The sequence below is a fragment of the Rhipicephalus sanguineus genome, chromosome 4, assembly GCF_013339695.2.
Source record: "Rhipicephalus sanguineus isolate Rsan-2018 chromosome 4, BIME_Rsan_1.4, whole genome shotgun sequence".
Taxonomy (NCBI): Eukaryota; Metazoa; Arthropoda; class Arachnida; order Ixodida; family Ixodidae; genus Rhipicephalus; species Rhipicephalus sanguineus.
The window spans coordinates 55,137,195-55,153,540 of record NC_051179.1 but is presented as its reverse complement, the minus strand read 5'-3'; the positions used below and the strand labels follow the sequence as shown (position 1 = coordinate 55,153,540).

Below are 16,346 nucleotides of genomic sequence, written 5' to 3'. Positions count from 1 at the left end.
TGTTGGCTCATAAGCCCTTTGATAATGCCCAGGCGTGCTGCACACATCTCCCTTCACTACGTTAGTTTGGCCAGCTTATTATTATTTTTTTATTATAGGTGCGTCAGAAGTATAGGAGCGTCAGCTCGGAAAAATAATAATCCGTTGATCGTTCAATCAGACTTATTTCCTTGCAAAAAAAATTTTTTAATGTTAAGGCCGCTTCGCACTAGAGGTGCCAAGCCTGAAGGAGCAGCGGAGTTGGACGGCCTTCCTTGTTTCTCTGTATTTGTCTCTTTCTTTCTTCCTCTCTTTCCTTCTCTTTCTCTCTTTGTCTCTGTTTCTTTTTCTATCTCTTTTTTGTCTCTATTTATTTTTATTTCTTTCTCAATCTATTTCTTTTTTTTCTCTTTCTTTCGTCCTTTCCCTGTCTTCCCTTCCTTTGTCTCTCTATTTCTCGCTTCCTCTTTCTTTCTATCTCTTTGTTATTTCTATTTTTCTTTTATTCTCTCTTTCTTTCTTTGGGTCTTGCTCTCTGTTTTTGTCACTTTTTTGTGTCTGTTTCTTCCCATCTCTTTCTCTCTCGGTCAACTTCTTTCTCTGTCTTCCCATCTCTTTCTGTCTTTCTTTCCTTTCTTTCTATCTATTTCTCTCTTTCTCTTTCCTTCTCTCTCTCTGTACTAGTTCTCTCGCCCAACCGAGTTATTGCATACCACGCCGGACTAATCGGCGTGCGGGTTCTGGGAGCGAAGCAGAAGATAAGAAGAGAGCGCGTGCCGGCCGAGTTATTGCATTCATGAAGATGACAGTTTCTGTAAACGACCGACGGAGTTACTCCGAGCTTCAACAGCTGCGCTGTTAAATGTTATGAATGACAATAAATGCGAACATCCACATCCAGCATCACTTAGTTGCACCGGGTCTTAGAATGCCCGGCAACAGCTAGGAGCTCGCGTGTTCCTTTGAACCGAAACTATAGCACTCGTTTCCCGGGGGTTTCTTTTGCCTTGGGTTCGGGTTTTGGCACAAACTCACCCAAACAAGGATTAGCCTTCATTTCTCAAGTCACCTCGTCTGTGTGTCCGCGGAACAATATCGTTTTATCAGCGGGACAACACATCTAGCCGTCTAGCGCTTCCTGAACGTGAATTCTCCTCGCAGGTATCCGATGCCGCCTGTGGCACGAGCCGGTATAGGGACGAGGCGAAATGAGAAGATGACGCCCGCTGAAGCCGTCCTGGCCGGGTAATTAAAATGCGTCAGTCAAGGTTGTCCGTTTCGTGGCGTACTCTTCGCCGTTTCCCTAGCTTCCAAGTGCAAACGCACCGTGTACATATTTCAAGAAACTTGCCCGACGAACCTCAAAAATGAGGGAGGTGCGATATTTTTTTCCTCTGCTAAATTATTTTTCCTGGTGCGGCAGATATATTATGATGAATAAAGATATTAATTACGGCAATAATTATAGAAGTTTAGTTAGCTTTTTAATTAGCAGAGGATTTAAAGGTCGTCTGCTAAGGTACGGAAGTTGAGCTGGGTGTTCCACATAGGCGTGCGCACGGAGGGGGGCAGGTGGCCAGGGGGGGGGGGGGGAGGGAGGGGGGGCAATGTATGCCACACTCAGCCGGACCTGTCCCGTCATGATTGAAAGAGCTGGGTTATGGCCACACAGGTTTTTGACTAATGGCGGCCGAAGGCCCCTAATGTTACACATCCAAGAACTGTTTGCTTCCCATGTTCACTCCCGGAAAGCCAGGGACAAAAGGCAGGCCATCGTGAGATGCACGCCATCGCTCCATTTTCATTTCATCGCGATTCCTTTAAATTGGAGGATTTTCGGACTCATGTTTTGAAACTTCGACGTTCGCTCAAGCGTTTTCGGATATAGTCTTGGTGTACCTTGCGCGGAACGATACCCGACAGCAGCGATATGGCATAAAAAAAAATAATCACTGGTGAAGTGCTAAATTCTCATCGGATATTAACCGCCCCTTTCAGTGCCGTCTTATTTCCGGAGAACGAGGAGCCGTGGTACGAGCACACGATCAGCCTTCCCAAGCAGTACGAAGGTGTCATGCCTGCGCAACAAATCGATGTGTAAGTCGCACCCAGCGCCGGAGGAACTAGTCTCGCTTATATCTACACATCCTTGTTTCCGTTGATGCGACAGAACATTGTACTGTCATCATACTATTACCACATCGAGATTTCCTTTCAATTTAGCCTGCAGCTTTAATTTGTTTTGTATATTTCAGTGGACATTAAGCGGAAGAGAAGTGGACCTGATCACTGCACTTAATGCTTGGGATAACCGGCGGTTAGAGCAGCGTAATGTATGCGCCAAAGGAAGCTAGGTGAACGCAACCGGGGACTGCCTAGTGGGGTGATCATATTGTGACGGTGGAACGCGTTTATTAATTGAGGCGAAAGCCTTAGATGCCTCACCAGACGCGAAATTTGACCGTCGGCGTCAACGCGAGTGATGCAAAGAAATCATCACGTGATGACGGCACAATACGACGTCATCAAGGCGTCACAGATCGCCAGCTTTTGTGACGTTATTATGACGTCACATAACGTGATATCATCACATGACATTGTCGCTTGGTCACAGGTGAGCCGATCACGGAGGCAGTGCAAAGCCAGGTGACGTGCAGAAAGTTTGCTATGCCTCCGATCCTGGAGGCAATGCAAAACCACGTTAGATGCAGAAAGCTTTTGGAGGGGGGCGCGGTAGTATCAGTAGGTCGACTGAGAAGAAAAAGTCTACGGTTTTCGCTTTCTAGTCGCCTTAGGCGAATGCGTAAGGAACTCTGTGAGGTTTTTTTTTTGTTTTTTTTTTTTACAGGATGGGCAATGCAAATGTGTAGCTCCGCGTAAACAGATCACGGAGCCGCTCGCGAGCCAATCCAGCTTCCTCTATTTCGTCGAATCTCCGCTGGCCACGTTTCATTGTTAAGTTCGCAAGAGCGAAATAGAATCGGTTCGCTCTTGACAGAGTATGTTGGAGATCGTTAGAAGAGGCATTTGTCCGGCAGTGGGCGTATAAAGATGATGATAATGATGTGTTATCGTAGGGATGAGCCAACGATTTCGGCGGCTTCTTACCTGGTGTACGCTTTCCTCAGTGGCTTCCTCGTGCTGCTCGTGCTCGTAGCCATCATTGCCTACGTCGTCTCCTACATGGGAAGTGAGTCACTCTATCGCGCTTTTCTCGTGAGCATCCTATAAGCTTAGCATCCTTTAATTCGTGGCAGGACATGCAGTGAGTCGCTCAGAAGAAACGCGTTGAATATAAGAAAAATGTAGAGGCGCGACTGGGTATGAGAGAGTGCGCGCAGTGTTCAAAGCAAGGGCTGCCTCTTACGTAAAAAAAAGGAAGAAAAGTGACGCTCTACAAAGCTGAGATATCGCTTAAAGCGGTGTGTTATGTGTAAGCAAAGACCAGAGCAAAAGGTGGTAACCGTTGATTAGTGCAAAGTGTGGATTTATCAGCGCATTAACATTCGTATTCTAGAAAGTTTACAGTACACCTCGACTTGGTGATGGCGATGGTGCGTTTTAATGCATCACAAAGCAAATTTTTGGAAAGTGAAGATTCTTATTTTCTAATTCAATTCGGCATGTTGATTTCTTGAGCAAGTAATGCTCTCAAGGTAATCCAGCTCAAGCTGCAGAATGGTGCTAGGTAGTTTTAAAAGTTCTGTCATATTAGCACACACTTATGTGCAGTCGTGGACAACCGAAATATGAACAAGTTAGGACTAAATAAACCGCGTTATTTTGTTTTTTGTGTTTGCCAGTATACTGGCAATGTCAGAACGCTTAGTGTGAAGCCCAAACAATATTTCGCAACTGCGTAATTACCGGTGCGAGATTGTGCTCGCGAGTTATCACTTTCGAAATCTGCTTGCGTTTCACTATGTCTGTAAAAATTGGGTTTCACCCTTGTGAACTTGTTAATGTCGCTATTTCCATACCCTCCTCTTTATCTCTTTTTACACTTTTTTCTGCAGCTGACAAAAAACCCTGTAAGCTTTTTCAATTTTGCCACTATATTTTCCTTATCATACAACTTTGTTCCTTCTAATGAGACATGCTTGCCTTGAGGATTAAAGTTCATGTGACTGACGCTATCGTATAACGTGGCGTTTGATTTTATCTATCCATGCCCCTTACGTCCGCGGTTTTTAGCCAGACCGGGACAATATTTAAAGCCGTTAGCGCTCCGCACCACGTATTGGTTAGGTTGCGCTTTAATTTAGAGAAGCAATATACTAAGAGAGAGCAATAAAAAGGTATTGAATTTGTTAATTTTCCTACCCTTTTGTTAATTCGATCTTTCGCATAATTCGACCAAGCCATGCGGTCCTGCAAGCATTCACTTGACAGGAGTCGCTTGCATAATGTAATCCATGTTCATAAGCCTGCGCTCAGGGGGGTACAAAAAAAGGGGGAAAGGGGGTACCGCAGACACAGATAGTACAGTGTGCACTTTCTGTGACCTTACGTTTTTAACTCTTTCTTTACAATGTTCGTTGTAATCTTCCTGCTTGCAGTGACTTATGCACGTGGACTTCAACAATGTTCCAGTATATTTGGTCAAATGAACCGACAACGCGTGGGGACAAATTAATCTATGCGGCGAGGCAGCATATGTCCGAAGGTTAAAAAGCCGTGACGGTTTTCTAACCTTCGGACCTTCGTAATACTAGCAACTTTAACGCGATATGACTGTGCTCTTCCATAAGCTTCCAGCTACACCTCCTATCTATCTATCTATCTATCTATCTATCTATCTATCTATCTATCTATCTATCTATCTATCTATCTATCTATCTATCTATCTATCTATCTATCTATCTATCTATCTATCTATCTATCTATCTATCTATCTATCTATCTATCTATCTATCTGTGGTGTCCGATTAAACGCTGTTGATCTTGAAAGGCTTCTTGACGCCGCAGCGAAAGCTTCGGAGTACGTACCGCTGGTGCTATGCTACTACGACCCCACTATGAGCACGAAGTACTCGCCTCCCTTCACGAAGACCGACCTGTGCGTCGATTGCTGCTCGCACCTCGTCTACGACGGGCTCGAAGTCGATCCGAGTGGCCACATCAATGGCAGGCAAAGCTCGGGGCCAGCACCAAGTGAGCATAATACCAGTGTGATACGAGAACAATTAGCGAAACACCATTGCACCGCATTATTAACAGGACCTATACAGCTCGGGAAAGTTGTACGTTGAGTCGATCTGACTCAACGTACAGCACAGATGATGGAAAGAGCGGCGAAAGAGGGAGAGGGGAAGCGGCAGTGAGGTGACGTGCCATCATTTGCGAAAGCGTTCCACTTGTGCATGTTGCATGACTTGTCTTTCGTTTTATAGCGAAGCAGCCTGTGGCTAGGGTCCGGGATTTTTTTTATGCTGTCCGGACGAAAAAACTGTCCCCTAAAAAGTGAGAGTGAAAGAAACAACAACAAAATCAAACGCGTGTCGCCGCTCGCTCAGAGCTAGAGCGAAGTTAGAAAGGAGCCTGCCGAGGCAACCCTCCTCCTCTCGGCCGGAGAACAGCTGCAGAGCCTTAGCATAGTTGCAGAGTATTTCCACCTCAGCGTAGAGCTCGTCTGCGAAGCCGACAGGCGACTTAGTCATGTAGTCGTTTCATAAAAAATCTCTATTGGCTAAAAACCCACACCCCTATATAGCCTTTAAAATTTAGTCGATAATTCTACAAATGCGCATCTTGTGGTTAGTGTATATTACGCAAATCTCGGATTACGGACTGTGAGAATTTTAGCAATCCTCTCTGCTGATCACAGGAGTCAACCATGCCCATTAGGTGTTCTGCATGGTTTTGAATGCCATTCCCAGCGAAAGGAAATGGTCATGTCTCGTAGTTCAATTCAATAAGCAGCGAAAAGAAGTGTTCTAGTCAGACCGTCATCCACTATTCGCTAAGTCGAATTGTTTTCAAACGACGCGCAGGCGACAGCATAGGGGACTGGTTATCGCTGAAGCAGACAACGCGCCTGAAACTGCTGGTGGGGTTGCGGCTCAAGAAGACTACCGCACAGTTCGCCACAGTCAAGGATCAACGGATAACTCAACTCGTGCAGACGCTACGCGACACCTACGCCGCGGAAAGCGGCTGGGATGGTGTCGTGATCACCAGGACGAACGCGGACGTGGCCGCGGAGATCTTCCTTTACGAGGCGAGCCGCTAAATCATTATCATCATTATTATCATCATCATTTATTAAGAAACGAGTATTACACAAAGTGTATGGTGCAAGTACCGTTGCCCGTACTCTCAGCAAAGAAACGTACACTTCAGTTGTTAGTAAAATAAAATACAGTCACTTTTGACGCTGGACATATTACACTCTAAGAACAGTGGCACCCGTTTGGGCGTTTTTTTTTTTTTTTTACCCACAACAATAACAGTCATCTATCTTGCGTGCCTTTCTTTATTTTCTTAACGCCACACGCTCCGTACTTAAAGGTCACGAACGGCATGCGCGCTATCAGCATAGGAAAATGACGAACGCTCTCCTTCCTGAAGACTCAGCGTCATTTATGACGATCAATAATGTGAGGCAATATGACTCCCTAAAGTATGCAGCTGCATTTACAGTGTAGCGCGGGTGTCCAGTGAATGGTAAGAAGCACTCAAGCACTAAATTTTGGGGGAAATTCTTCCCCAGTGTACATAGCCTACACGCCTTATGGAGCCATTGAGGACGTGTGCGAGTCGATGCTCAATTGGGATGGAACCTGATATCGAGGCATACTATGTCACCTGGATGTCACTAGGCTGTGTTTCACATTACCTGGCATTTACGTGGACGTAAAATGAGCTCATTTTCTCGTCTCATACAGAGAGACAAAGTTCACGGCTATATTGAGATGTTAGCTATAGTGACAGGTTTGATATATTACTCTATGCGAGACCGGGAAGGCCGAAAGAAAGGGCACGAGGTAAACAAAACCAGAGAACACGCACACTCTAGCGCAGCAGTACCGCCAGGGAGGGGGGGCAGCACCCCCCCCCTCCCCGGAGCAAGCGTATAGTTAAAACAGAACGCATAAGTTCCCAGCCTAAGTTAACGCATAAGTTCACCGCCAATTTGCCTCGAGACTCGGTGTTATACTAACAGTTTATTTTTTGTGGTCGTTGCAGGCACTGCACAAGGACATCGCCAAATCGGACTTCCAGATAATGGCTCACATACTGCCAGCCTTGATTCAATTCTACGATTTCCCCTTAATGGAAAGGTTTGTCGACATGGCGTTTTTGCTTTGCTCTTTCATGCTGCACAATCACCTTGTCTTTCGAGGGATACATAGGTTGACGTCTGTTAGTCCAAAACACCTGGGACCCAACTCGGTAACCAAACTGTGAATTGTGATGAAACGGACGAATTGTGATGAAACGAACGGAACCCTTCATACATCGAACATCGTGAAGCGCATAACGCCCCAAGAAGTTTGCTTTCCCTCACAAGAGGTTGCTTTTTCCACGCGGAAGGGGACTTTCAGTCACGTATTCCATAGAGTTTCCTACAATACTTACTAGAGGGAACTCTGGCGCTAGTGTCTATTAATTTGTCACACAAACAGGTCGGCACGATGGTTGAGCAGAAGCTTCCAGGGTTATTTTATGCTGATGATATTGTCTTATTTGCGGACAGTCAAGATGATATACAGCGACTGGCAGATATATGCGGAAGGGAATGTGAGGCTCTAGGACTAGGATTTAGTGCAACAAAATTTGGATTGATGGTATTCAATGATCACGAAGACCATGCGGTCTTCATACAGGGCCAAAAAATACCGAGGGTAAGCGAGTACAAGTACCTCGGAGTATGGGTAAATGAGGGGGATAGATATATCGAGGTACAAGAGAAAGCAGCGGTAGCAAAGGGAAAGAGGAATGCTGCAATTATGAAGCACAGAGCTTTATGGGGATACAATAGGTACGAGGTGCTTCGAGGGCTGTGGAAGGGTGTGATGGTCCCGGGGCTTACATTTGGGAACTCAGTGGTTTGCATGAAGTCAGAGGTACAATCAGGAATGGATGTAAATCAAAGGACGGTGGGCCGCCTCGCGTTGGGCGCTCACGGGAAGACGACAATTGAGGCTGTAAAGGGTGATATGGGATGGACAGGCTTTGAAGTGAGGGAAGCTCAGAGCAAAATGAGATTCGAAGAGAGGCTGAGGAAAATGAAGAAGAGTAGATGGGCAGAGAAGGTTTTCAGGTATTTGTATAGAAAAAGCGTTGACACGCAGTGGAGAAAGAGAACTAGGAGGCTCACCAGTAAATATACGGCTAGCAGTGCGGGCGATATGGCAACAGGGAGCATTAAGCGGAAGGTCAGGGAGGCGGAGAGGACTTATTGGATGACAGCGATGGAAAAGAAGCCGACTCTGAGTAACTACCGAAAAGGAAAAAACGAAATAAGGAGGGAAAGGTTTTATGATAATTCAAGGGGAAGCGCTTTACTGTTTGAAGCAAGGTCGGGCTGCCTTAGAACGCGAAGTTATAAAGCGAGATTCAGTAACGAAGACGAACACTGTACATGCTGCGGGGGAACTAAGGAAACGATGGAACATGTACTGATTGAATGTGGCGATATTCACCCAGGTATACTTGTGGGCACGAGTCTACAGGAAGCCTTGGGTTTTAGGGACAACAATGGAAAGCTGAACACGTCCGCGATAGAAATAAGTAAGAGACGGTTAGAGTATTGGTGGCAGAAGAGTAGAGGATAAAGTACAAAATAAATAATGGGGGGGGGGGGGGAATAAGGTCATTCTGCCTTAAGAGGCAGAGAGATAGACCGTGAATTTATAAATTTTTTTGGTATAATAAGATAGATTTAATCAATGTAGACAAGGTATTAGGCCAGCATGAAACAATGAAGTTTTTTTTTTCTTTTTTCTTCGAGCATGGTGGCAGACATGTCACCGCCCCGTTATAAAGGGGACGCTCATAGCATCCTATGGGAGCTGCAACGCATGGCGCTTCAGCCAGCATGGGAACGATGGGTAGTACACGGATTTGTCTAAACTTCGTTCTCTCGGCTCCGTTTGGCTCCGCGTCGCCTGCATCCGCTTTGTCGCAATACGAAGTTCAGCAAAAGTCAGCAGTTCGACTTCACCGCTTTAACCTTTTTAGGCTCACCAATTCAAATCTGGTCACGAAGTTCACAACTATTCATTCTTTTATCCGAAAGAAAACCAAAACACAGCAATAAACAAAGCCACAAGTGCGTTCGAAGCCCGCAAGCACGAAGACTAGGCAAATCCGTGCGCTACCCATCATTTCCATGGTGGCTGAACAATCGCAGCGCCAGAGTCCCCTCTAGTTAATTTTAGAAAACTCTATGACGTATTCGGGAGAGCGAGCGGTGCGAATAAGAAGGCGCCGCGCGCGGGGAGCGAGTAGAAACTACCGCTTGCCATCACATGCTTTCTCCCATGAGGTTGGTGCAGAAGAGAGTGGAATGGTGGGACCATTTTCAGAGACTAGTTGCCGCGCCGATCTTTCACTCTGCTTCCCCTTATCATTTCTAGGTTATAATAAACTTTCATTATCGTTTTTCCGCGTTAATTTATCCGAATTTTGTTCGCATGAATAAGTCATCCTTTCAAAAACCCGTGCGGTGCACGTTATGGCTCTTGTTTTTTTTTTCTTTTTTTTTTCCTTGGAATGAAATGCATATGCGTATGCCGGGACCGCCGTGATAACGTAAGGAAAGTATGCGAGGTAGACGAAGATTGTACTTGTGTGGCAGAAATACTCCCCACTTACTCGATTTTTAAATGCGAAGCATTTCTTAGCGAACTTCTGCTACTTTGAGCGTATCTATCTATCTATCTATCTATCTATCTATCTATCTATCTATCTATCTATCTATCTATCTATCTATCTATCTATCTATCTATCTATCTATCTATCTATCTATCTATCTATCTATCTATCTATCTATCTAGCCGCCTACGACTTAGTGCTCTCCTGGTCGCTTGGTTAATCGAACGTACACCAAAATTGGTATGGCGTAACATGACTGTATGACGAACATAAATGACAAGTCATAACATGAAAATCATGACACGCATGTCATGTACAGCATGATTTACATGCCACGCTCATGGTGCGCTGGCGGCCGTTTCGCTAGCTTGATATCCACCAACATTGGTATCTTGCGACGTGACTGTGTGACGAACATAAATGACAAAAGTTAACATGAAAATCATGACACGCATGTCATGTACAGCATGACTTACGTGCCACGCTCATGGTGCGCTGGCGGCCGTTTCGCTAGCTTGATCTACCCCGAAATTGGTATCTTGCGACGTGACTGTGTAACGAACATAAATAACATGAGTTAACATGAAAATCATGACAGGCATGTCATGTACAGCATGACTTACGTACCACGCTCATGGGGCGCTGGCGGCCGTTTCGATAGCTTGATCTATCCCGAAATTGGTATTGTGCGACGTGACTGTGTGACGAACATAAAAACACGAGTTAACATGAAAATCATGACACGCATGTCATGTACAGCATGACTTACGTGCCACGCTCATGGGGCGCTGGCGGCCGTTCGCTAGCTTGATCTATCCCGAAATTGGTATTGCGCGACGTGACTGTGTGACGAACATAAATAACACGAGTTAACATGAAAATCATGACACGCATATCATGTACAGCATGACTTACGTGTCACGCTCATGGTGCGCTGGCGGCCGTTTCGCTAGCTTGATCTACCCCGGAATTGGTATTGCGCGACATGACTGTGTGACGAACATAAAAACACGAGTTAACATGAAAATCATGACACGCATGTCATGTACAGCATGAATTACGCGCCACGCTCATGGTGCGTTGGCGGACGTTTCGCAAGCTTGATATACACCAAAATTGGTATCTTCCGACGTGACTGTGTGACGAATATAAATAACAGGAGTTAACATGAAAATCATGACACGCATGTCATGTACAGCATGACTACAGCATGTACAGCATGTCATGTACAGCATGACGTACAGCATGACTTACGTGCCACGCTCATGGTGCGCTGGCGGCCGTTTCGCTAGCTTGATCTACCCCGAAGTTGGTATTGCGCGACGTTACTGTGTGACGAACATAAAATAATAGGAGTTAACATGAAAACCATGACAGGCATTTTCCTTAGTGACATACAAGACGATGTATGCAGCTCTTTTGCTGGCTGCTTCGCATTACATCGATTCCCACAATGCGTGGGATCTGCCGGCTTTTCTTTCTATTTGTTCTTTGTTTCGCTTAATTTATTCTAAGCTTTCTTTTTTTCTTGGAATGTCGAGACGCACACAAGAAAATATTGTAAAATGCATAACTGCCTTTGCTGCTGCCGCAGCTATCACTGCATAAAGCTTACAGTGGGTTGCCATTAGCGAGTTTTAGTATAGCGGGAAACGCTTACGTTAGCGTTAGCGTGCGTCTCAACGCTAACGCTAAAACGGAACGCGCTGCGTGTCAACTGGTGGTCCTTTAGTACAGCGGAAGGCATTCCCGCTAACGCTAACGCAAGCACATACGGCGCCATCTAGACATAAAAACACTAAATGCACTGTAGAATCCACAGAAGCGCCACCAAGTCGAGCCGATCCAAAGTCACCACTGTTGCGTCTCCATGTCGCGTTTGCAGAAGTGTTGAGTTCTGACACATTGGTTTCTGTCGACATGCCGCGTTCGAGAATTCTTCAAGACCCCTATTACCTGGCCTTTTTAAGCTGGGACGCATCACGCGTCACATTCATGCACTGCCGCGAAAGGCATGAAGGGAAAGGACGCCTGACATGTATCTGCTTGACTTGTCGCCGTATCCTGGAAACAGGCGACTAAAGACAGCGTCGCCATCTCTGCGCTGCTAAAGAAAACATGAGCGAACCTTGCTAGCAAATCTTGCTAAGCCTTCTGCAGCGCAAATCCACTTTGTATCTCAAAAACGGAGCTATTTTATCGGCGGTACACGGTTGGCGAAGCCTCATTACTCAAATATAAATCAAATACGAACATTATTAGGGAATGAATAAGTTTAATGATGCAGGACGACGGCTACAAAGATTCGAAGTGGACGGCTCTCGCTTAAACAGGCACCGCCATCTTGCCCTACGTACGGGATCCCTTGCGTGCGTTAGCGTTGAACGCTATATTCCAGAAATAGCGTTCGTACGTAAGAGCTCGGGCTACGTTTACGTTCTGCTCATGCGCAGTTAGGAGCACGCAACGCTAACGCTAACGCTAAATCCTTGCGTTTGCTGTTATCCGCTATACTAAAACTCGCTATTAGTACGTTCACTCGTCTAATTTCACTCCTGCAATAAAGTTAGCTCCACGCAGTTTTAAACGGCGTAGTAGCGTTTCATTGCACAAATCTGCCGGCAATTTTTTTCCCGTAGCTGCATTCTTTAAGCTCCATGAAACGGAGTTCATCGCGCCTCTGAATTAAATGACGGCAGTGCATTTGGTGACAGTTGCGTTCTTTTACTTTATCACGCAGATACGTGGACCTCATCGTAGTAGAAACGCACGATTTCTCTGCCAAAGGAAAGGCCTTCCCACCGTGCATGTACGAGTCCGGCGGCTACATCGATGCAGTCGACAAGAACCTTGTGAGATTTTTTTTTTTAAGGCGAACGTCTTATGTGGCTACGTTGGCAACACCGTCCACGAAACTTGAGCGGGGCTTTGCGAGGCCTTAAGATCTCGTAAGGTCTCGCAAGGTCTCGCCAAAAACCGCACGTGACCTTGTCCGAACGATGACGTCACATGAGTACGCCATCATGTGACGTAATCATGACGTCACAGATCGCCCGAAAAATGTTGACGCCATCACACATCTTTGTTTGGAAACATCATCTTGAAATTGCATATTGCGACCGGGTTTTTCTCCAGGTGGACGTCCTAAACAATGTCCGCGACCGAGCGGAACAGGCCCTTGCCAAGCTGGTGCCGACCGTGTCGACGGTCGGCAAGAAGTACAACTTCGCAAGCGTCCAGGCAACCAGCCTCGGCGATCGTGTTGCCAGAGACTTTCCCGATGACGAACCACTCGTCAGCGTATGTATACGAGGCATTCGATAAAACGGAAGAATCAAGCACAACACTTCCGAACTTTGCAGAAGTGCAGGCGCGCGCGCATGCTAGACACAAATTCTGCGAGAATCCCATTCTTAATCGTTTCTATTATAAGATTACGGGGTTGCTTACAAGCGATACCCTTAGGAATTCTATCCTCAGAATCGCGCTTGCCGTACTGTCGTAGGCAACAATGAAGGTTCGGTTCAAGCTCAAGGGAGCAATGTACGGCAACCAACTTTATGGCGCGGAGACTTTATCTCGAAATAATTGTTTAGTAATACTTGTTTGAAAACAATATCCTGATTGTATCGCACGCAGCTCTGTCAAAAGCTGCGGACAACGGGCACGCCTTGGAAACTAGATTTCGAGAACAAGACCAAGTGCGACGCGGCTTTCGACGGCGGTGTTGGGTGGATCGGCTTCGAGAGCGCGAGGTCCGTGAAGCTCAAGGTATACACCCCACTCATATCGTGACACTAGAGCACTATTTATCACGCTAAAAGTCAAGGGCGAAAGATATGTGGGAAAAAAATGTCAGAAAATTGATTCAATGAATTGAGACTTACAGCGAAGGTGAGTGTGGCTGTAGGTTTTGGCGGATCGCGTCTGCGGACAAAAGATGCGTAGAACAACAATTTTCGGTGAACCGATTAACTCGCCTAATCCAGCATCATTGCGTCGAAAAAATGGACATCGCGTAAAAGTAAACATTAAGGTGTATGATTTCGCCGACAAGGCAGAATGACGTGAACGATTTTGCCTCAAAGACAAGACCACTTGCATAAGAAACGAACGTCACCCCATTTGTGTACTTTCGAAATAACGGGGACAAAATGAAATCCTGCAATGTATTGCAGGATTTCATTTTGACACGGCCGTTGGCCGCCGTTGATGAGATATTAGATAACGTGCGTCATACGCAAAAGAAACACCGGGACCTTTGAGTGTTTGGGTCTTTATTCGCTAAATATGGTCAGTAGTGACAAAATATAAGTTCACTGTAGCAATATTCACTATACCAGACCCACTTCACTGGCTTCCATATCCACGGTAGTGTAAGGGCTCTGAATTTTTTTTTTTTTGTACTATTATGTTGCCGTTTCGTATAGTCTCGTTTTTTATTCTTTATCTTTTGCTTTTTGTTTTGTATCTAGTGTTTTTCATATTTTGTATTTGCCTTTGATCTTTTATTTTTTGTGAAACCCTTAATTGAATGAGGCCTGAACTAGAAACCGGATGTTCGTAACCGGAATTCAGTTGTGTTAGGTCAAGCAGCGGCATGGATTTGGTTGTCTTATTAGTCTGTTTTGTGTGTTTAGTTCTTTTGCTTCTATTGATGTTTATTTCCGTTAGAAAACGACATCGTACATTCTTCCGCGTTACCGAATGTAAGTGCTTGTTCATGCAAAAGCCACGGCTTCCCAGTAGACCGCTGAGGTATGTGTATATATATTCGTGCGTGATGCAATTTATGTTCATGTAACACACACGTTACTAGTGGTGGCATCACGGTAGCCTCCAAGGAGGCAAGTGCGCGTTGCAGTCGGTGATGTATAAAGGCAGCCTTCCCTATCGGTATATTTTGTCTTCATTTATACCCCCTTTGACAGTGGCGGCCACACGCCATCACTGCGAATAAATATTGTCTACTAATGAATGAATGAAGTTGATGTACGCAGCAATTCATTTTCCTACAGATGGCTTGCGCTAACGTCACTGAAACAGCCATGTTGGAATACCAACATGGTAGGACGCGAAGTTCGTGACGTCACATTAATGTTTTCAGTACATCGCATGCAGATTCTTTCGTTACTCATGCACGGAGGCCAAAGGCGTTAAAGCGGCGTCGTTATCGAATTGAAGCAGGTTCACCAGCTGCCCCGTGATTATGCTGTCTTGATGTCATCAAGACCGCAACGCCACATGCAATCTGTCAATATTCTGGAAGTATTATGCGTCACGTACACGAATATAATAATCTAATTGAGCACCAGAAGTGCGGTGCAGCTAATTAAATTTGTTTCCACGGGTAGTACGAACTTGTGCAAATGCAGAACGGGGTCCCAAGGTCAATCAGCCATGCGTCCTCGTGCAAGGACCGATGGAGCTATCTGCCGTTGGTGTAGATTCGTTTATCTTCATAGGTCTTTACCTTAAACATCCTGCCGCCCGGCTCTTGGCCCATCACCCGTGTGGGTGAGTGTCTTCAGGAAGAGGAGTATCATCACCATCATAAATCATCATCAGTTTGACGTCTCGTGCGCCAGCTACTTTACTCTTCTGCGCAGACTGAGTTGGTGAAGAAGAAACGGCTCGTGGGGATCGCCGTGCTCAACGTGGAGCAGGACGACCGGTTATCCTGCGCGAGCGACAAATATCCGTTCCTGCTTGGAGCTGTGTACAGAGACCTGCGCCCGCAATCCGGCTAGCCACCATGGCGCGGATGTCCCTTCGGCGCCAATGCTGATGAATAGAGACGCACCGTTGTCACAAAATAATTCTACGCTGACGAATGGGCGTCATGGGTATAGATATTGTATAGAACTATACAAGAGACTCTCACATGGACGTTAGGATTATTTTGTTTTTTGTTGTTGTTTCTTTCGCGAGTATTTCGTGCCATTACTGAACGGTCGGCATACGATTTTCTGGCAACAAATACATTAATTTGTGATAAGCGTTACGTGTTCACGGTCATGCGAAATCAAATCCAGCAATTGCGGCGTTCTTCTTCCTGGAGCCGAGATTTGCTCCGTTCTTTAAGCCGACAAATCAAATAAAGGGCGCTGCTTTTCCCCCTCCCCCTCCATTCTTTTGACGCCAATGTCGGCGCGTTTCACTTACATGTACGGATGAACTGATTAATTTTTAAACGATTATTCACTTGGCACTGTAAAGGCAGTTAAACCCCAGTAGGTGGACCCAATACCTCTGACACCGAGTGATATTGCACGAATGCTGTATCCGAAGCGGAGTCGTGCACTACATGGATGCAAGCGAGTTCACCGGAAATTCGTTCGGCGCGGCGCGCACTAGGCAGTGACGTCACCCTTCACCCACCCTCTACCGAGAATTCCCTATCAGTGAGTCAACAGATGTGTGAATGGATGTTTCGTATAGTGGGTAAGTGCCATCCTGATGGCACATACCCGCCAATAAAACAGTCTACCCTTTCACAGAACTCGTTCAGTTATTAATTTAATTTTCAATTATTCTACCAGTTA

At 45.8% G+C, this 16,346-nt stretch overlaps 1 protein-coding gene across 1 annotated transcript; it reads left to right on the top strand.

Moving 5' to 3' along the window:
• The first annotated feature begins 1,195 nt into the window (after positions 1–1,195).
• LOC119391210 (uncharacterized) lies at positions 1,196–15,551 on the top strand. The gene is made up of 10 exons (XM_037658884.1): positions 1,196–1,224; positions 1,978–2,076; positions 3,057–3,169; positions 4,948–5,133; positions 5,973–6,199; positions 7,168–7,262; positions 12,542–12,653; positions 12,937–13,101; positions 13,441–13,572; positions 15,411–15,551. The coding sequence occupies exons 1-10, from the start codon at positions 1,196–1,198 to the stop codon at positions 15,549–15,551; spliced, it is 1,299 nt and encodes a 432-aa protein (XP_037514812.1).
• Positions 15,552–16,346: the final 795 nt, after the last annotated feature.

Excerpts from the sequence above, each read along its gene's own strand:
- LOC119391210 (XM_037658884.1), top strand. The coding sequence starts at position 1,196 with ATGACGCCCGCTGAAGCCGTCCTGGCCGG. Across the intron at positions 2,077-3,056 it reads CCTGCGCAACAAATCGATGT|GGATGAGCCAACGATTTCGG; the intron begins GTAAGTCGCACC and ends GTGTTATCGTAG. Across the intron at positions 13,102-13,440 it reads ATGACGAACCACTCGTCAGC|CTCTGTCAAAAGCTGCGGAC; the intron begins GTATGTATACGA and ends TATCGCACGCAG.